The sequence below is a fragment of the Erigeron canadensis genome, chromosome 9 (genome assembly GCF_010389155.1).
Source record: "Erigeron canadensis isolate Cc75 chromosome 9, C_canadensis_v1, whole genome shotgun sequence".
In the NCBI taxonomy this organism is placed as follows: Eukaryota; Viridiplantae; Streptophyta; class Magnoliopsida; order Asterales; family Asteraceae; genus Erigeron; species Erigeron canadensis.
Genome location: NC_057769.1, coordinates 1,944,674 through 1,966,724, shown reverse-complemented (window position 1 = coordinate 1,966,724; position 22,051 = coordinate 1,944,674). Strand labels below are relative to the sequence as shown.

Sequence of the window (22,051 nt, the reverse complement as noted above, 5' to 3'; positions counted from 1 at the left end):
CTAGTCCAAAATTCAAACACTAAGTCTAATATACCAAATACTGAGACTTTAGATTTTTGGGGGCCTAAAACGACCGCTTAGTTTCACAATATTGTTAAGCCACCTATATAAGTACAATGCTTCTAAAAGTATTCATAGTTTTCAAATAATCTGAATAACAAAAATCTCATCCGATTATCATAAAATACTACATAAATTAATTTATGATAAAATGGTTGACTAGTATTTATCATCCGTTTATACAAATAAAAACTCTAACCTAACCATTCTACCATTTGCTTATACTTCATATATATATATATAGAAAGTCGACGGACCCGAAAGTTATAAACAATCGAAAACTGTCCAAAGACTGCTTTCACACGTTACAAATATAGGCCAAGTGAGTAATTATTAATAAATTAGTATATTAGCTAGTTGACTTGAAGTTCTTTGTCAACATAATCAGTATTCAACTTTTAGCGTCGACTAACGTCATTGCTATTGGTTCGGTACTTCTATTATTATTGATCATCAAAGATTTAAAGTGTTATGTATCTTAAAATAAAAGTTTTCTAACACAGTTATGAGTATACAAAACGTTACTATTATATAAGCTACTAGTGTACTAGGAGTAAACAATATTTTCTTTTCGAAGAAGTTGGGTCTTCAATTGTGACTATCTATATATAAACAATTTTCTAATGGGATTAATCACGGGAAAACTGATCAACTTTGAGTCAGCCGTATACAAAAAAAAATTATGTGAGTAAACCTTATCAATAAAAAAGTATAATGAGCAACCGTATACAAATGAGAAAATATGTTGGCTTTCTCGTGATTAATCCTTTTTCTAATTAGTCAATTCCAACATATTTATCTACTTATGTTTAAAGTTAGAGAACACTTGTAGTATTGTTAAAACGTAGCGCTATAAACGAATAGAATTAATATTCATGAACAGTTTATGTTCATTTATACGTATTTACCTTATTTTCTTTATTTGTACTCGTGTGTGTTCGTTTGTTTTTATATAAATGAACACGAATAAATTGGTCTTTTTAACAATCGAATATGAACAAGCTTGTCTTGTACATGAACGTCCAAAAATATTTGTTGGTGTGTATTTGTTTGTTTCCTTGTTTATAATTAAACAAAAACGAACAAGAATTCATGAAGAAGTAATCTTGTATATTGGTTTTAATGTAATTGTAGTTTACCTAAAGATAAAAGTAGAGACTAGTGAGTAATAAGAATTTATAAAAATATAATATAATGAATGCAAGAAGTATTGGTGGCCGTAAAAATTATAGAAGACAACGACGGATCATCCTTAATAGTTAAGACACCATTGTCGGATTCGGTCCCCCGCTCTCCGGTCCCCTCCCTCTCTCTCTCTCTCTCTCTATACAATTCCCTTCCCACCATCATCATCTTATCTCTATATCTATATCATCACCATCATCTTTATTAATATCTAATATTAAAATAACTATTTTATATAATTATTCCTACAAAAAAACGTACACAAAATTTGTTGAGTATAATTTGATAGTATTTCTCTTCTGGTGTAGAAAGTGTTAAAAGTACAAATTGCCAGTTCCTTTCTCCTTCCGTCACTTTCCTTCCATTTATTATTTATTATAATTATTAATAAATTTCCCACTTTCCAAAAACGCTCTCATAAAAAAAAAAAAAAACTATAATAATTTCATTTTCCTTTACCCTTCATTCTTCTTCTTATTCAATTCATATATACAATTTGTATAACTATTTTCCCAAGAAGAAGAAATGGTCGACGATGTCCACTTACAAGCCCTAATTATGTCAGCCGTACAACCACCGCCGGAAACCGGTAATTCCTTCACGGCGCTCCTAGAACTTCCCCCAAATCAAGCCGTTAAGTTATTACACTCCCCTGAACATATTCCAAACAACACTGTTTTTCACAACACTAACCAAAACGACGCCGTTTTGGTTAGTTTATTGGAACCTGATAATAATAATAATAACAACAATAATATTAATAATGATGATAATAATAACAATAATAATAATTTAGTTAAACAAGAACCAATTGATTCTGATTCTATGTATTCGGATCCCACCGCTTTGAGAACATCCGCCAAACGTAAGGAACAACCAGTCAAGGTTTGTGTTTTTTTTTTTTATAAATATTTTTCAGATTAGAATTCTGTGTTTAATCTATTTTTTATATATTTTTCAGATAAAAAATTTTCAGACAAATTCGGTTGAGTTACTTAACATTTTTTGTTTCTAATTGACTTACACAATTGCATGCCCCTTAAACTTACTCAATTGCTTCAGTATTGTTATTTATTTATTGTTTATATAATTCTATTAAATATTAAAAAAAATAGTCTAAAACTACTTATAAATTTTGAATAAGAAAAATGTAGTTAAGTAACTTTATTAATTTAATATAAAAGTTATATAATGATATATGTACATATGTTTTTTACTATGACTGAAAGCATTTAGATATGTTTTATTAATTTAATGTGAATGTTTTTTAAGGGTAAATCATCAGGGAAGAAAAGCAAAAATGTTGCTAAGGAGACAGACGGTGAGGAACTTCCGTACGTTCATGTTCGAGCGCGGAGAGGGCAAGCAACGGATAGTCATAGCCTAGCTGAAAGAGTAATCATTTGTGTTTTTTTTTTTTTAGGTATAACAAAAGTTTCGTTAATTTTTATTGTTATTGAAGTTTAATTTAATTAGTTAAATTTTGGTAGGCAAGAAGAGAGAAGATTAATGCTAGGATGAAGTTACTTCAAGAGCTGGTTCCTGGATGCAATAAGGTTAGTTATATGTTTTTAAAGCTTGTGTATATATAATTTAACATGCCGTTTTTATGTTTGCATTGGTTCGTGATTTACTATCTTATGTTGTAATCTGCTCGTAATCATGAACTTGTTATTCAAATGGTTGTTAATGTACTTGTAATAAAAAATCTGGTATTAGGAAAATGTTTTTTACTTTCGAAGTAGAAATTGTTACTACCAAAGGTAATCGTTGATACTAATTTTATGAAGAACGTAATTTAAATCAGAGACAAGTTAAAATGAAATGAAAATTTTAATTTCGTGACTAGTTCTTGCAAGAAACGTAACATATTACATAGGAGATGTATAAAAATATTTCTTCTATAGAAGAATACTTAATATCTTTTGAGGTAGTCAACCCGACCATAGTTGGTTACAGTAACACTAACAATGTAGTAATGAAAATGTAGAATCACAATGATGTAGGTTAGAGGGAATGTTGTTGGTGATGTGTATCTTTAATATCCTTTATTTTTTCTTTCCCTGGGATAGTTAGGCGGGGGCATAGATCTAATATGGGCTGTTGATCAAGAATATACGTTTTAAATGGGCAAAATACTTTAAGCAAGAACATAGTTTTTGGTATTTCATTGAATGGTCATACTCTTGATAAGCTTTTTATCTCAGATGCAAATAGTATAAGATTTAGTTCGATTCTTCTACCTATTATGTGTAGATATGGGTTATATATAACCTTTAATGGGTGAAAAAATGTAGTTAAAAAGGGATGGGGTCAATGGGCTGAATGGTAACGCTGGTTGAAAGTTGCTCATTATGTATATTCTTTGTGCTTCTAATCTCCGATTTTGCTTTACTCGTTGATGTAATATTATCTGTGTACCTAAGTATACGTTCAAAATTAATACCCCGTAATAGTTTTAAAGATGAACCAATAAGTGTATTGGGTCAACCTAACCCGTTTGGAACAATACTTTAGTTCTACTCATTCTTACCTGTTATCCAACCCTCCTGACCAGTCTATCTTGCAACCTCCATATACAACTTAAAAAGCTTTGTAGTATATATCAACAATGAATGTAATGAACCATTTCTGGTCTTGCAGATTTCAGGTACAGCAATGGTGCTTGACGAGATTATCAATCATGTACAATCCCTGCAACGCCAAGTGGAGGTTAGTTCTTTTAAATAATATAATAATTTTTTTGTACTTATGAGACCCCTTGTTTCATAGACATTTGCAAGGAATTTTCTGATTTTTTAAGTACAAAACTTATACTTTAAAAGTTTTTTATTAAAGTTGGATGGTTGTTAAACATACAGGGCATTAAATTTCAGGAAGAATCCCTCTCAAAAATGTTTCACTTTGTATCATTTTCACAAATATAGAAAACTCCACAAATATGTATAACTCAGAAATCATAAGACCATTCCTGCAATGCTTTTGAACGATTCTGAATCATTTGTTTTTCTGCAGTTTTTATCTATGAGACTGGCTGCCGTGCACCCTAGCATCGATGTCAACTTGGACAACATTTTTTCTGCAGAGGTAATAATTTTACAGTCCTTTTACCTTTTTGTATGTAAGCTCACATGCTATGCTATGATTTATTAATCCCCATTTAGTTTTTACCTTAAGAAAAATGTTTGTAACTGTTAATGGCACCATCTATTAGAAAACGTATTGGGGAATGAAATCAATGAACTTCTGTCACAATTTCGCTAAACTCTCACCGTTTAGAAATATATCAGAAGGACAGGCTAATGATATGGGACTTGGAAATTGGACCACAAATGTCAATTTACACTTCAACTTTGATAGGAAAAATTGCAACCATGGTTCAGTGAACTCTGCCGTGTATTTATTTTTGTGGGACTGCTGCACATTCAAGCCACTGTTTCAATTGGGTACTATAGAATTAATGGTTCCATATACTAGTCTTATAAAGAAGCCATTAATGTGCTATCATAAGGTCATTGGGCCCACCCTTTTGGTGCCCTGGCTAGGACTGTATGCAACTGTCCCAAGTCCAATGTCTAATTAATTTCTTTGACCCTTTTGAAATCTTGTAGAATGGGTCAATCATGGACTGTGGTTTCACTGGCATGGTTTCTCCATCGTTAAGTCAGCAGCTATGGCATCCCGATGCGCTACCTTCCCAGCCACTATGGGGTGTGGAAGATATTAACCCTAATTTCATTACTCCGGAAAACTCACTTTTAAGTTATGACTCTCCGGGTAATTCAGGTAAATCCCAAAAAAAATAACAGAGTGTTTGATTGTGTCAATAGAAAATGCTTATATGTTCGGAGTTGTAGTAACCAAATAAGTGCTTGTTTGTGAGTTTGGAAATGCTATATGATCGTTTTACCAAATAAGAAAAAGTAGTATTGTCTTCTTAGCTTATTTTAATATATTTATCTCTTAAATAATCAAGTATTTTCACACTCACAAACAAGTAATTATTTTACTAATTGCAACTTCAAACAGTTGATTGCTAGGGGTCTGATTATTCAATATAACATAATTACTTATGTAATACCCATGGTAAACTTAAGAGCATGGTATTCTTATGAGGTTGGTGTTGACTTAAATTGTGTGTTATTGTTTCAGCTTCTTTGCATACAAACCAGCTGAAAACGGAGTTATGAAGACGGGAATTTAGTCAAGTGGGTAGGTAGCGAGCTATTGTATATATGGTAAGATATTAATCGATAGAGATAGCAGTAAATTAGTTAGATGAAGAAGCTTTATATTTAATCATTTATAAGTAGGTTTAGAGATCTAGATTCGAGTGGTGAAATCAAGATGGTATTATGCATATATATAATATATACTAGCACAATATACAATTTATATCGTTGGACTCTAGCACTCATTTATGATGAGTAACTAGTCTTTATTCAATTGTTCCTTTCATTGATGGTAGTAATTTCTGGGCTTCTTAAGCACAAGTGTTAACTTACGTTTCGGACTAGTTATTTGTCACAATCACATCAATCTAGAGAAATGTAAAATGCAAAAGTTCAGAAACAAGGTGTCGGGTTGGAAACATAGTCATATCAACATTAATGGATCCCGATCCAATCAATGTGTGATTATGTTAATATGATTGAGGTTGAAAAAACAGGGAAAAGTGGGTCATGCTGTTTGTGAGTGTTTATACATGACAGCCTTGGTACATCTGTTACGCGGACGCATTTGTTCCAAGTTTGTTTTTCTATCCCTTTTTTCATTTTGTTTTCTAGTCGGCAGGAGTTATCATCTAACGCTTATTGTTGATATGACTATCTTATGAAGACGACACCTTAGTGATTGATCATTGTCTTCCTAATTCCTTGGTCGAAAAAGTGTGTAATTACTAGTCACATATTTCTGTTATCAAAGTCAAATCATGGGTTTTAAACTTAAAACCACTTTGACGAGTGGGGAGTTGCTGATAGCCTGATACCCTTGCCAGTTGGTTAGCAGTCATATAGTAATTACAAGTTTACAACGATGAATCAATATATATTTTTGATCCCATTACTTTTCAATTGCACTCTTCGATCATTGGAGTTGAGCTCTAGATATAAAGGGCCATTTCGGAAGGAAAAAAAAGGTCACACTAGATATATGTTCAATTTCAAAAAAGTCTAATAGCATTAGTGGTGGTTGTAGGTCTTGTTTTTCAATTAATGTTCTCAAAACCGATTGGTACAGGTTGGATTGTTTTATAATTTTCTAGTTATCTTTGCTAATTTGACTACTTATAAATCAATCTATTTATCTGTGGACACTTCATAATTTTCTATCTTCCAACTTAAGACTATTCAACATTATAACTATGGACCAACCGACTAGCAAGGGAATGTGTATGTTATCATAATATCATCTTTCTTTATGTGATAATCTATTTGAGTATGCGTCGATTGACATTGTTGCCTTGACCTGCACAATAGGCCGCTTGATGTTCACATCATCATCCACTTTAGCAGTCCACATATGAATCTATTGGTTGGTTATCTTTCAATAGCATTTCTAATGGTGGTTTTTAACCGGGTTCATAAAATATGGAACATGTCCCAAAGTTTTAATAACTAATTCTTTTTACATGAGCCCGCGCTGTAAAATTGTTGTTAAGAAAACTTTGAAAATAAAGATAGTAAAGAAATTCATTTGGTTTTCAAAAAATTTATCCTATATAAGTTAAGATAAATACATAATGAACGTCTGCAATAGAAGTAGAAAAAGTTAAAATGTATCTGTAAATAATTATGAAATTGTCGGGCCTTGTTTGAAAGTTTTGTATATTGAAGTTGTCCCATTTTTTTACTCGACTATTAATTTGGCATTTAATCTACGAAGGAAAAGCTCAATCATACTATTCGTAATAACTAATAAGTATAACAGACAAATTAATATACCAAAGGGAGCAAAAGTACCAAACTCTTTATCCATCATCGACTGTCATCATTCAAATATATTCCAATTTTACCATATACACGTAAGGGTACAAATTTCATCAACAAAGCATCGCTTAATTTACACAGAAACTGGTAAATGGATGAAGCTTCTAAGCGATTTTTTTTACTTAAGATATACGCAGTGATGGAGGCGGCAGTGGTGGCGGTGACGGTGACGGGTGGTGGTGGCAAGCGGTGACGGTAGCAACGATTGGTGGTGGTGGTGGCGGTGACGCTGACGGGTGGTGGTGGCAAGCGGCGACGGTAGCAACGATTGGTGGTGGTGGTGGTGGTGGCGGTGACGGTGACGGGTGGTGGTGGCAAGCGGCGACGGTAGCAACGATTGGTGGCGGTGGTGGCGGTGGCGCCGGTGAGTCGTGCAAGTTATTGATTTAATGTGACTATAATGTAGATTAAAATTAAAATTAAATTTTAAATTCAATGTTAACAATCAAAATAGATTTACATTATAATGTATTTATAACGGGGGAAGGGAATATAAGGCTGTTAAGCATATAAGTTGGGTGAAAAACCTCTCACATACCTTTTTTTAAACCATAAAAAGCACAGAGGACCATACATTTATTCAAAATATTAAAATATTAGTATGTGAGGGTTTTTCACCCAAGTTGGACGCATAACAAGTTCATACTCACTTTTCTCATTTATAATATAGTATAGTATAGATACGGTCTAATTAAGATATTATGCGACTGTTTTCAAATCTTTTCTTGACCAATGGGATTTGAAAGTGATAATAGTGTTAAAAAAATGTCTAAATTAGATATGGTTATGTTAACCAACACTTATAGAGATTGTATCTTTATCTTTATATATACTAAAAATATAACTGACCAAACCTCAATTGGATAATCAAAACTCTTAATTTTACTAATTTTTTCAAATTAAATATGTGACTTAATTCAATTAATTAAATTTTGTCGACTTAACTCAATTATTTCAACTAATTCATCCGTATAAGTTATATAAGATAGCAAAAGATAGAGTAATAATGAATTGATAAGAAAAGAAAAGTTGTATAAATGAATAACGACAATCTTGAGTTAATGAGTTTAAAGAAAAATCAAAGAAAGGAAAAGTGAGTGGAGAGTTAAATGTATTTTTCTAGTTAAAAGGGAATAAAAAAAAAGATAAAAAAATTTATTTTATATATATAACCTTTTAGTCATTAAAACTTATATATAACGTTGAGGGGTACATTACTAAATTTGTATATTTTCCTTTCCAATCATGTCAAAAATGATTGAAAAAATTTTGGGTTAAAAAGCTCTTGCTTTTTTTTTCTTTAACTTTCTTTTATTTTAATATAAAAAATCAAAATATATAAATAAAATTTTCTAAACTTTTTTATTTTTTTAAAATTATTTCTTCAAAACAAAACTCAAGAATGTTCCAAATATACATGCTACATGGATAGTAGAATATACACCATATTTGACATTGTGATCTACATATATTTAGTTTTAAATTTAAGTCAAAGAAAAGTATAATCATGTGTTGCGAAAGATAGTAGATACTTGATACATTGATACTTGATAGTGATCGAGTAGCAAACAATAAACATAAACAATAAACAATACATCTATCTATTCACCAAAAATCCATCATAACAAAAATACAAAAACAATATGACAATTTTAATTTCTCTTCTTACTCAATTTATACTGTTACCAATTTTAATTTTAGTTCAATCTATCACAACCATCCAATCACAAGCATACACGTCATCAACATCATTTATCCGTTTACCTCACTCTCAATCTCCAACTCCGACGCCGGTAACTCTCTCCGTCACCGACTACGGCGCCACCGGCGACGGCGTAACATACGACACCGTTTCAATCCAATCCGCAATCGACGACTGCACGTTAGCCGGCGGCGGCCGCGTAGTGTTTCCGGCGGGCAAGTATTTAACGGCGACGGTGTACTTGAAGTCCGGCGTGGTGTTAGAGGTGCAGAAGAATGCAACGGTAATTGGAGGGACGAGGATTGAGGATTATGCGGCGGAGCAGGACCGGTGGTATGTGGTGGTGGCGGAAGATGCGGTGGATGTCGGGATCACCGGCGGCGGCGAGATCAACGGTCAGGGATTAGAGTTTGTGGTTAGGTTTAATGAAAAGAAGAATGTGATGGTGAGCTGGAATGAGACTGGAAAGTGTGATGGTGATGAATGTAGGCCTAGATTGATTGGATTTATTCGGTGTAGAAATGTTAGGGTTTGGAATATCAGGTTGGCCGAGCCCGCGTATTGGTGGTTAGTCGATTTCCTTTTTTCGTTAAAACTTCGTATATAACTTGTAAACTGCTGACGTGACATTAGTTTTCATTTTTGATGACGTGATACGTGTTATGTTTGCAAAAGATATCGGTATAGAGGTCAATTGGGGAAAGGATTCCCTAAAGTTATCTCAACTTGATTAGCCAAGTTTTAAAGATAAGTTTTAAATCTTGACCCTTGATTTCCCAACTTGACTAGTCAAGTTGGGATAACTTTAGGTAGAAATGCCTTAGCTTGCTTATTGATGGTTAGGCCAGTTCTTATAAGGACTAGAGTCCTCAAGCTTCTTGTCTGTCACGTCAGCAGGACTCCCCTCAGGACTCTCCCTGCCTATAAAGGCAAGCTTCTTTACATCTTGGTCCCACCTCTTTACTTTCTCCCTCTCTCTTTATCTCTCTCTCCGTTGCATTTTGGTCCCACTCTCGTGCGTCCTTCATAGTCCTCGTGAGGACTCTCTGCCCAGGACTCCCATTTTGGACGTTTGGTGACAATAGCGTCTTGCGTCCTCTTCTTCAGAGACTCCCCCAAGACTCCCCTATAAGTAGGGGCCTTACTTATATCTATAACTATATTAGTATATTTATCTCTTAAGCTATACACAATAATTGATTATTTGAGAATTGTATACACACAATAACAAAACGTGACACGTTTGATACAAAAAAATATAGTGCAGTTTTGGTAGCCATAGATGTAGCTGGGGCAGTTCCCTACAATTTGGTGAACTGATCCACACTATAGTTACTAGTTATGGTTAGGCTTGTTTAATGGTTACTCAGCTAGTGAATTTTAAAATTGTCTTCGAGTTCAAAATCTTTGTTATTGTTCAAGTTGGATTCTTTTTCAAGCTCAAGTTGCTTATTGACTAGACAGAAGTTTATAAATTTGTTTCAAAGCTTGAATTTGAAGATAGCTACTTCAATGAAAGTTTTAAAGTGCTAGATTCTTGTGTAAAGTAGGCTCGTTTGACTCGTTGGTATCTATTAGCTCTTTGGTCTCATTAAGCTTAATTAGCTATTTCTCTTGTTAGATATATTAAATGAACTTTTGAACTCATTTGGCTTATTAATTGCTCGACTTGTTAATGTTACATTGGACTGGTCAAAATTGATTTCTGACTGAAAATAATCATTGCAATGTACAGTTTTCTAAGTTTCTATTTCATGTATGTAGTTGCAGCTTGAATTTGGTATAATGTGAAGACACATACAAAATTATACACTTTTAATTTGACTAGTCAATTTTGATGTATGACTGAATTTTTTACCTGAAATAATCGTATAGTTGGTACTGCAAGTAACCAAATAGTAAGTGCACAGTCATCGTATGTAATAACTCATAATGTTGTGTTTGCAGTTTACATTTGGTTCAATGTGATAACACATACATTCACGATATGTCAATCTACGGAGATTTCAACACTCCGAACAACGATGGGATAGACATCGATGATTCAAACAACACTGTGATTACGAGATGCAACATCAACACCGGAGATGATGCTATCTGTCCAAAGACATATGATGGTCCTTTGTACAATCTCACTGCTACAGATTCTTGGATTCGTACTAAATCTTCGGCTATCAAATTTGGTAGTGCTAGTTGGTTTGAATTCAAAGGGCTTGTGTTTGATAATATCACGATAGTAGACTCTCATAGAGGACTTGGACTGCAAATACGCGATGGAGGTATGAAAGTGACAACTATTACTATGGATAATAGCCTGATAACATAAAACATGACTGCTTTTATTTCTAACATCATATTTGACATGGTCCTGATAGTCGAAGCATAACCACTTTGGGGGGTTGGATTTACGTCTAAAGAATCAAGTTTAAATATTTGTCAAAAATTGATTTAGTCCTAAATTGTTGCCTAAATGATCGCCTTCTCTGAGTTTGGAAAGAAAATACTCCATGATTAAAAGGAAGTGGTGGCTGTCGAAATAAGCAAACTTGAATATTAAGGAAGAAGATATTTCAATAAGGCTAATTTATTTTAGTTTTTTTGGGTAAAAATAAGGCTAATTTATTCAGATAAAACTATAAGTTACTCTTCCCTATCATAGTCAACTAGTTATTTCGTTTATGATAATTAGTTTGACGATTTAAATTAAGATGCCTTTTTAGATTTACGTATCATGCGCTTATATACCAACATACAAATGATCGATGGAACACTTTTAACTAAACTATGCTTGTCATGGATAATGTTTAACTGATATTGTGATGGTTTGACTCATTCTATACTTCTATTGTGCAAAAAATTTTCAATACATGAGTCTATTGTCATCTAAGTGAGACTTGACTGTAATGGTATTGAGTTTAAGTGGCTTATATCTCAACCTTTTTTTTGAATGGCAAGCGCTTGAATCTCAACATTAACAGTGGTTTGTCTTGAAAACTAGAGGATATTATGCTTGCTGAATTTCCCACCCTCTGTAGTCCATTGTCCAGAATAGTAGGTGATTGAAATCTTGTTCACATATTTGATATTTGTCTTAGAATGAGTACACAAATGTCATATTTGTCTTCTGGTTTCTTTTATCTCCCCAAATTTATTTATCGTATCTGACTAAACATTGAAGCTATGCTGTACTCAGGAATTGTGTTTATACTTTGCTGATCACACATATATATTGTTTGGGTATAGAATTTATTATTATATTTTATTAATTTATTATTTGGCAGGAAATGTTAATGACATAACCTTTTCAAATATTAACATAACCACGAGATACTATGATCCATCATGGTGGGGTCGTGCAGAACCAATCTACGTCACAACATGCCCTAGGGACAACACTTCAAAGACGGGTTTAATCTCCAATCTAACTTTTGTTAACATCACAGCAACATCAGAAAATGGTATCTTCTTGTCGGGATCTAAAACTGGTGGCCTTCACAATATAAAGTTCATGAATGTGAACCTTACTTACAATCGGTGGACTAGTTATGATGGCGGATTGGTTGATTACAGGCCGGGATGTCAAGGGTTGGTTAACCGTAGATCGGCTGGGATTATGATGGAACACATAGAAGGATTGGAAATCGAGAATGTAAATATGAAATGGTTTGGGAACAGAGTGAGGGGATGGAATGTTCCTCTGGATTTTAGTCCCTCAAACGTGGATAACATTTCTTTGTTGAATTTTCACTCAAATACATACGGAAGGTAAACCTAATTACTAATTTGTTATTGAAACGATCCTTTTATTTTATTGGAAAACTTTTGTTTCAAATGAGACAGTGTCCATTGCCGAATATTTTGGTATTTAGATCATCAACATTGACTTTTGGTTTCATGACTTTCATCACTTTTGTTGGTTCAGTTGGCCTGGTCTATTACCAAAACTTAGGATGTCAACTTTTTGGGCTTTAAATTTTTAAGTTAAACTTGCAAGTTGCAACTATAAAGCCTTAAGAAGAACAATTTGGGTTTATTCCTATAGAGCCCAAAAGTTGGCTACGATTATATTTTGTATATCCGATTCTCCGAAGTGAACGTTAGTTGACCTTTTTTCTTTGCTTTTCTTTTCGAAAGCCTTCCTGTATGAAAGCTATCAAATACAGTATATAGCAACAAACAGGTTTTAGCAATAATCGTGTAGGTTACTCACCCCCCAAGGGGGTTTGGGGCGAACAATATCATATCTTTTTTTGAATTCAATTTCTTTATTTTCTGAACGAAAAAATTATATTAGAAAGATGCTAGAAGTCAAATATAGAGCAAATCTAGATAAAAATTCCTTTACAGTTGTCATTCTTGATGTTTGATGAGCAATAAGCTTATATATAAATAGATTATATATATATATATTTTTTATTAACTAAATTATCAATATGTGTCATATGACGACGTTTAATCATTTAACCAACTTTCTTTACAGTAAACGGGAAAGATTTCCCTTGGGATGTCGAGTCATATTTTGACTTAGATATAACGGTCTAACTAGTTTTTCTTTTCACTGGCAAGTTCTAACCATTTTTTTGACCATATCAAATTGGAAGTATTCAAGTTTGAAATCTTTTATGAGAAAACAAGAACCTTTACCACTAGATTACGTGGTAATAATTAATATTTTTTTGTAAAAGAGAAAAAAAATGTAGTATAAATGTAATACAATATGAACATAAACACAGAGGCAGAGAAGGAGTGACTAGGGGGTGTCTGGTCACCCCTAATAAGCCAATGACTTTGATTTTTATAATAAACCCATACGTATATAACGTACTAGTCTTAATACCCGTACGATGTACGAATTATATAATATTTGATGATACAGAGAGTATGTGTCTGTTAGATATCTAAGTTTTGATACCGTACTTTCACATTTATACGAAACCCTATGAATTAGATAATATATTTGTTTAATTAGATGTTTAAAACTTAGCATATATCTTATCTTTTAAGATTATTCCATATATGATGTTAACATTATTAATTTTTTTATAAATCATATATATGGAAACTTAATATATAATTATATATATTAAATCTAAAGATTAGTATTTGATTACAATTAGGTAATTAGGTAATTGTGAATTAGAAATCTTTTTTTAGTTACACCAAGTGACACATGTCGTGCAAGGAATGCGCCAAGTGTCGATCAAAAATCTTTTTAATATTAAATCTAAAGAAAGATTAGCATTTGATTACAATTAAGTAATTATGAATTAGGAATCTATTTTTAATTACATCAAAAGTGACACATATCGTGTAAGAAATGCGCCAAGTGTCGATAAAAAAAATACACAATTCTGTTTTAGTATATTGGTAGATAATATATTTTGATCTCTAAGTCCAAACTATTTTTTTTTTCCTTTGAACGGCTTCCAAGCTAATTTCTATAAAAATATCTTCTTCATTGGAAAGGTTAAGTAATCTTCCACCCTTTATTAATTTTTTTTAATCTATCCAACGAATCTGCTATACTTTTATGTGATCATATTTTAGAGTATTATATTGCACTTTTTTTATCCAATTGAAAATTTTGTATCTTCCATATTAGAAAACCACATACTCTTTAATTTTATACTAAATTTACAACTATTTAATGCATCTAAACTACATTTTTTATGGATTTGTTTCACAAAACCCTTATTTATATATAAACATAATTATTTCGAGTACTATGTTGACTTGGAGAATTTTACAACCTTGTCACAATTCTTCGGCCCTTGCCAACTCAAATTTCTTGTTTCGCCCTGCATAAACATAAATATGAGGTACACTCATAATATATAGAGAGTGCATGGATAATTGGATAGTGTAGATCCAATATAATTAAATGCTTTGCTTCGTTATTTCGAAACTAGAAAGTATGTACCAATTAATATTTAATTGCAAATTAGATTCGAATAGAAGGTGGAAAAAGACAAGTTGGAAAATATAAAATGCACAATAAGTTTATGATATCGAATTCGTAGTGTAGCAACTAAATAATACGAGTAATACAGTAATATTTGTGAGGACTAATTTAACTAATTAATATATTTAAAAATTTGGTTATTTATATATTTTAAATAGTAACTTTGCTTTGTGAGGTAAAGTTACTGTTCCTAAAATGTATCATTTTTGAAGCATTTGGTACTACTATTTATAGAGAGACATATGATATACTAGGTAAATTGTCACGTGTATTTTGAAGTCTTCTCGAATTTTATATTTTTCTTACCTTTTCTTTTTTGATATTTCTGTTCATCATTTTCAACCCTTCCTGAATCTTCTTATCTTATCCTTTTTGATTTTCCCTTTATAATTCTCATTTTGCATTTGATAAAAATCCAATTAACTCTTCTTATCACTCTGAACTGCTAAACCCAATTTATCTTCTTCTATAATAATACACAGTGCATTAAGTAGTATGACAACTTAATTTTCATGTAGTTTAATAATACTATAATACACTGATCTATATAATATTTGGTTTTTGACTTCTTAATATGTGCAACATTTTACTTACACATGTCACCTTCTTCATCAATACCTTTTTTTGAAGGTCTGTTACCCCGCCGCAACACGCAAGTCATAATTCTAGTTAGTTATTACATGCAAATTTTACTGGTCTTTTTTAACCATCGCAAATTAGTTGTGAAAGGAAACGTAAAACCAAAGTCCAAAGGTGTCAGAGTGAAAAAAGAAATTTAAAATTTTGGATCCACAAAGCTTAATAATTACTTCGTGTTATATTGTCGTGCAGTCGTGGAATTATATATGTTTTATTCTGTGACATCGTTATCTTTATTTCATTTTGTTTTTTTCATAAAAGTTTGTGAAATTTTGTTTAAGATTAAGTGGATTTGTATATGTCGAAACATATAGCAGTCAAACAAAATATTTATTATCTCTATATATATAGTAGTATATTCTAGTATTTAAATACGAGTATATAGTGTATGACTGTATGTATTCTGTCTTAGTGTCTTTTTAGGCACTACCATTTTATGTTTATTAATTCTTCAATTGAAAATGTGGAAGTATAAAATGCGACTGCCGTATTATAAAGAGTGTTTGGCCTTAGTGGCATCGTCTTATTTTAATTACTATAATATGATATTGTAAAACAAGTATTAATATAAAATAAATAAGACTAGTTCTTAACTCTCATATCATAGTTAAACTGATACATGAAAAATCATGAAGCAATTGATTTACGATGATTTTCATGATTCACAATGATTTTTAATAAAGAGAAATTTATTGTTTTACTTGTTTATTTTAATATTTGTTTTATTTTACCTTAAACGAATTCCAGATAAAACATGGTTCTTAAAAAAAAAACGTTTATCTTCAATCCAATAATCATTTTGCTCACACCTGAATTTTAAGTTAAGACCTTAAACGCCTCTAGTCCACACAAATACAAACTGACCTATTTAAGCTTAAGATCTTAAAGCCTCGAGTCCACATAAATACAAACTGACCTATTGGTTATATTATAAGAGTTTGTAGACAAGTTTTCTCACAACTTTTATACAACTACTCTAGTAGTCTAGTCAATCTCGTTATAAATAGTATATCGGAAAAATGAAATATATACAATCATATACGATTTATAACTAATAATTATTGGCACTGATCATGGTTCGATAGGAAACAAGAGACTTTGATGGTGCCTTTGGTAGGCCAAGAAGAAGGTACAAATGAAATAAACTTGAGTTGAGAACTTGAGATCTATTGGCAAAAGGAAAAAAGATAATGTGTAAGAGCTAAGGCAAAAGAGTCGCAGTCAAAAAAAAGTTTGGAAAATAACTAAATAAGTCATCGTCGGTGTGAGGCCGTTTGGACTATTGTAGAGCAGGGCGACACAACACGACATCTTACCGTGAGTTATATGTCGTCTTCTACGAAATTACTAATACTAATTATTTTATTATACTAAATATATTCTTACTCCAATATTTTTGAATTTCTTTCATAACGATGGTATTTAAATACTTCACATGTATATTGATTTGTGTATAATTAATGTATGTTAAAATGTTGATATGTTGAATTTTGGCTGTTTCTGGTTAAACTTATGTATATTAAATGAATGTTATGAACTTATGATGATTATATATGCGGGTCACTTTTATTCCAGTACTTCACATGCGTACCCACTTATAAGATGTTTATCATGAATATGATCATGATGATGATGATGTTGAGGAAACAGGAAAGAGAAAAAAATTACTGTAATAAATATATTATGAGTATATGTTTGAAATATAAGAAAAAAAAGGAAAGACATGTTAAAACATTCAATGGATGACATTTAGTCATGTTATATGTGTTAATACTAGATTTTTAGACATCATTAGGATTTAGGTTTATTACTTATATCAAACTTTTTCCATTTCGTATATATGTAGTAAGCTATCGGGTTGTGGATTCTAATTTCGCAGAAGACAAATATGTGAGATTTTATGTAGTATGTTGATATTTGTATTTATAATATATACGAGACGGGGTGCCCGCGCGATGCAGCGGTGATGGTGGCAACGACAAAGGTGTGGTTGCGGCAATTGTGGCGATGATGTGCGGCGGTAAGGGTTAATATGGTTATTTAAGGATTGGAGAATCTATGTTGTAGTTTATTTTATTAAGGGTATTATAGGTATATAGGTAAAGATGTTTAAATTAGTGAATAAATAAGAAGGGTAATATGGTCATTTCAGGTTCTTAATTACTTAAAGGGGAAAGGCAGTTTGCATTATATAGTAGTATAGATATATGGGAGAGAGAATATAAGGTTGTCTGGTACTTATGTTTAGGTGTGGAACCCCTCACATAATAATATTTTATTATTTCTTGTTTAATGAATAAATGCATGGGCCCCCATGATTTTTAGAGATTAAAAAAACAATATGTGAGTGTTCAACACCTAAGCTTAGATATCCGACAGCCTTATATTCTCATCCCCATATATATATAGGGTAACACTCCGGTGAAAACAATTTTAAAATAAAAATGGTGAAAACATTTAAAAACATCATTGTGATGCATTAAAAGTCCATAAAACTAACATAGTGCATAACTAATTATCATTATTTAAGTGTTTAACAACACATTGATCTGTCAAAAAAAATCACGTTTTTTGTTTTGTGCATCCATCTTGAATGCATATTCATCAAAATGATGCATCTAACAAAAAACGTGATTTTTTCGATTTTGACGGATCAATGTGTTGTTAAACACTTAAATAATGATAATTAGTTTATGCACTATGTCAGTTTTATGGACTTTTAATGCATCAAAATGTATTTTTTAATCATGTGTTATTGAGTTTGTGTTATAAAAGAAAAGAAATGATTCTAAGTGATATTATTTTTCTCTCAAATCATCCCATAGATGGGGAGAACTTTTTTTAGACAAAATTAACTAAAAAATCATTCCACTTCTTTTCATTTCATTTCTATCCTTAAATTAAATTCAAGAACACAATTTGTTTTGTAATCATTTACTTTATTTTCTTTTCATTCCATAAAAAACTCAAGAACATAGTGTAAATGTTCTCATTTGTTCTCATTTTAATTTGGTTCTCATTTGATAACCACCCTATAAATATATATATATATTGTACCTTTTTTCTCTTTTTCAAACAGTAATTTTTACTTTTTTATACACTAAATAATTGAGGTAGACATTCTTTCAAGTTGGGGCTAAGTTTGGTTGAGATTGTCATCTAGAATGAGATTTTAACCTTGGATTTAATTCAATGATGAGAATTCTCTCAATTCTATTCAAATAATTGGAGGAAATTTTTACCCAAATATTTTCAACTATCTCTAACTTAGAATTAAGTCTAAAAACTCCAATCTAAAAAGTAAGAGACATAAGACTCTATCAAATAGGCAAATGTCATGTCAACGATGTTGTAGACTTGTAGGTGTTTTTTCAATTTGTAGGTGTTTTTTCCCCTAATCCCTATGATAATAATACGTAACCCGTATCCCCACCAGTATTTTTTGGTATCTCGACCACAACTAATATTTGCAGCGATAGGCGCTGCAAATAGTGTGGGCCCCCTGTGTGTAATGGCAAATCTGACAAAGTAATAACGGGGCCCCTATCAGTAATCGCTGCAAATAGTCGATTCACTATCTTCATATCAAGTTATAATATATTGATAAAAAAAAATTACATACATTCTTTTACATATTTTTGGTTTTAAAATTTTGATTACAATGTCAGGGTTGAACCCGGGTTGCTTAGCTAGTTATCTATATAATTATTAAAACAGTAGTTAACCGGACGATTCTAAGCCTTCTTTAACTCAAAACTATCTTCAAACAATGCCACGTAGGATAAAATCTAGGTGACAACTTCATATTTTTTTTATAATATTTAATTTATTTAGATATAAAAATTTGAAATAAAAGATAAAAAAAAGTTAGAAAACAAATCTTCATCATACTAAAACAATTCTCGATCATATGATCTTTAAAGTATATTTATTTCTTAATTTAAGTTATATAAAACACTAATCTAATATATAGGTTCCGTACGTTTCTAAATATTATTCTCAATAAATTATATCATTTTAATTTATAGATTTCCAATAAAGATTTGCTTTTATTTACTCATAATATCTATCTATATCTACAATTTGTAATCATATATGAAGATACATATTAAAATAAAAAAAAACTCTATCAAACTCTCACCAATTCCAGATTTATTACCTTTTTTTTATGTTCTTTTATTAAATTATGCCATCTTTTGTTTTACGGTATTCATGGAAAAATCGTTAATCCAACTTTTGATTATAAACTTTTTTAAATTTAATTACTTTGTATTAACAACAAAATATATGTTTTTTTTGTCAAATAAGTGTTTTATATCACGTGTAAGGATTCAGATAGTTCATTTGCTTTTGAATTTTAAAGGCGGATTTTTTGAATATGAGGTATAAAGAGTAGAATAGTGTGCGCATTATAAATTTAGATTAGTCTTCTTTGTAAGATAATGAGTATTCTTTGAGTGAAGAATTAATTAATACAAACAATGGATATGTATGATAAGACTTGCATTTTATTTAATTTATGGATATGAATACTATATCCTTAATTTTAATTTGAATTATCTTCTAAAGTTCATATATATATATTAAAACAGTAGTAATCCGGACGATTTTAAAACACCCTCAACTAAAAACTATCTTACTTTGTATAACATTACCACATAGGATAAATCCCATCCACATTTTTTTGATAATTTTTTTGTGTCCTTAAATTAAATTTATTTTAAATATTAAAAAAAATATGACTTACTTAATTTCTAAATACTATATAAGTATTAAAATCTATTTATTTTAGCTAAAAATTTGTTTTTAGTCTAATTAAAATTGAAAATCACGTGTAATTAATTGCAACTTTTATGAATAGTTACTTGATTATTGAAACATGACCCTACTTATATTACGGTGTATATTAGAATAAATTGAAAATTTTATTTACTTTATTTTTTTTGTTTTATTAAAATAAGTACTGGGTTTGTTTTAGTTTTTTGTGTATGTGATTGGTTTTTTTTTTTTACAATCATTTATGAAAATTGTTGAGTGACCCTTATCATTTTGACATTCAGTTTCATTGCTGCTATGTATTTTATTCAATAATATGTTATAATCTTTTTTCTATAACCTATGTAGCCGAGTCCGAATTCAACGCATGTTATTTAATATTTTTGTTGACCGGTTTTGTTGTTAACTATAATATAAAAATAGAAGGGTCAACAAATGATATGATTGTATAGATTAATACAAAACATTTTTAATAATTATCAATGTCCGCATCTAGATTATTTTTTTTATATTTTATCTATCCATTAATGATGTTTTAATTAACCGTATATCGTGTGGGTAAAAAACCTAGTTATATATATAAAAATTTATTTATACATTTGGATACTCGTTTTAGCTAGAGCTTATTTTAATATGCCATCTAGGCATCTATCTATCTCAAGACTTGAAGGAAATATTTTTTTAAGGAAGCTTTATGCTTAGAATAGAAAGAGAACAAAATCTGCAGAAGAATCACAATACGCGTAGTGTTACCGTGTATTGCCGGTTAATCGTCTGCCACCGACACATTGTCACCGGTTACTCTCCACTTTCCCAGTAACACACTACTGGATATACCACTGGCAAGTGGCAACAGGCAATTAATTAGTCCCATAAGTTTATTTGGTTTGCTTTGACCTCTCTTTCGTTTTCTTTTTTTTTTTTATTCATGCTTTGGATTTTGGAAGCAATATTTTTAAATTAATTGTCAATTTAATATACCCAACAAGAAAGGATTTAATATTTTATATTTGATATAAACTATGGTTGATACACAATAAAATATTGTATCTATTAATCGTAATTACTCGTATTTATAAAAGATCGTTATTTTGTGTTTTCTTATTTCTATTCATCAACTCTAAAATTTGATAATCATTAGGATAGCTAAATGTTGCTTTATCCGGAGGTTTTAAAAAATTTTAGTTATCAATCAAACATGTTTATTTAATTATTTGCTCAATTGAAAATGGTACCTTTCATGATGATAAAGTATTTTCGTAATCTCTTAATTAAGTTTCAATAGTTTATGTTTAGAATTATCATCGACATAACAATCTTTTTCCTTTTTAAAAAGTGTGAATCTTTGTCTATATTATTTGATATAAGCAAAGTTGATTAATGAATCAAATTTGATTTATCAGTATGTTTGATAAGGGAGTTTTAAAATCTTGAAGTCTCTAGGTTTGAATAATTAAACTCGTTTTAAAGCTTATTTGCATATGCCAATATGGTAATGGAAAAAAAATTAAATCACAATCTCAAAAAACTACTTTTAACAATCTGTCATTAAAAGTCATCGGAAAGAAGGAAACAAAACCGGTGCTTCTTATTTATTCCTTTTAACTAATGTTTTAAGATATGAGCATGAGTAAAAAGTTAGGGCATCATAAATCCATATCCATAAACTACAATAAGTAATAAACATAAAAGCTAAACAACCGGTCATTTCTTACATAAGCTACATCCCTCCTCTTC

The 22,051-nt window shown here is 30.9% G+C and overlaps 2 protein-coding genes across 2 annotated transcripts; both read left to right on the top strand.

Moving 5' to 3' along the window:
* The first annotated feature begins 1,662 nt into the window (after positions 1 to 1,662).
* On the top strand, positions 1,663 to 5,703 carry LOC122581295 (transcription factor bHLH48-like). Its single transcript, XM_043753497.1, has 7 exons — positions 1,663 to 2,130; positions 2,518 to 2,640; positions 2,736 to 2,801; positions 3,889 to 3,957; positions 4,261 to 4,332; positions 4,857 to 5,031; positions 5,398 to 5,703. Exons 1-7 carry the CDS (start codon positions 1,771 to 1,773, stop codon positions 5,433 to 5,435), a joined length of 903 nt encoding a protein of 300 aa, XP_043609432.1. The 5' UTR covers positions 1,663 to 1,770; the 3' UTR covers positions 5,436 to 5,703.
* A 3,101-nt stretch (positions 5,704 to 8,804) lies between these two features.
* LOC122582117 (probable polygalacturonase At1g80170) lies at positions 8,805 to 12,769 on the top strand. The gene is made up of 3 exons (XM_043754476.1): positions 8,805 to 9,504; positions 10,885 to 11,216; positions 12,219 to 12,769. The coding sequence occupies exons 1-3, from the start codon at positions 8,879 to 8,881 to the stop codon at positions 12,704 to 12,706; spliced, it is 1,446 nt and encodes a 481-aa protein (XP_043610411.1). The 5' UTR covers positions 8,805 to 8,878; the 3' UTR covers positions 12,707 to 12,769.
* The last annotated feature ends 9,282 nt before the right edge of the window (positions 12,770 to 22,051 follow it).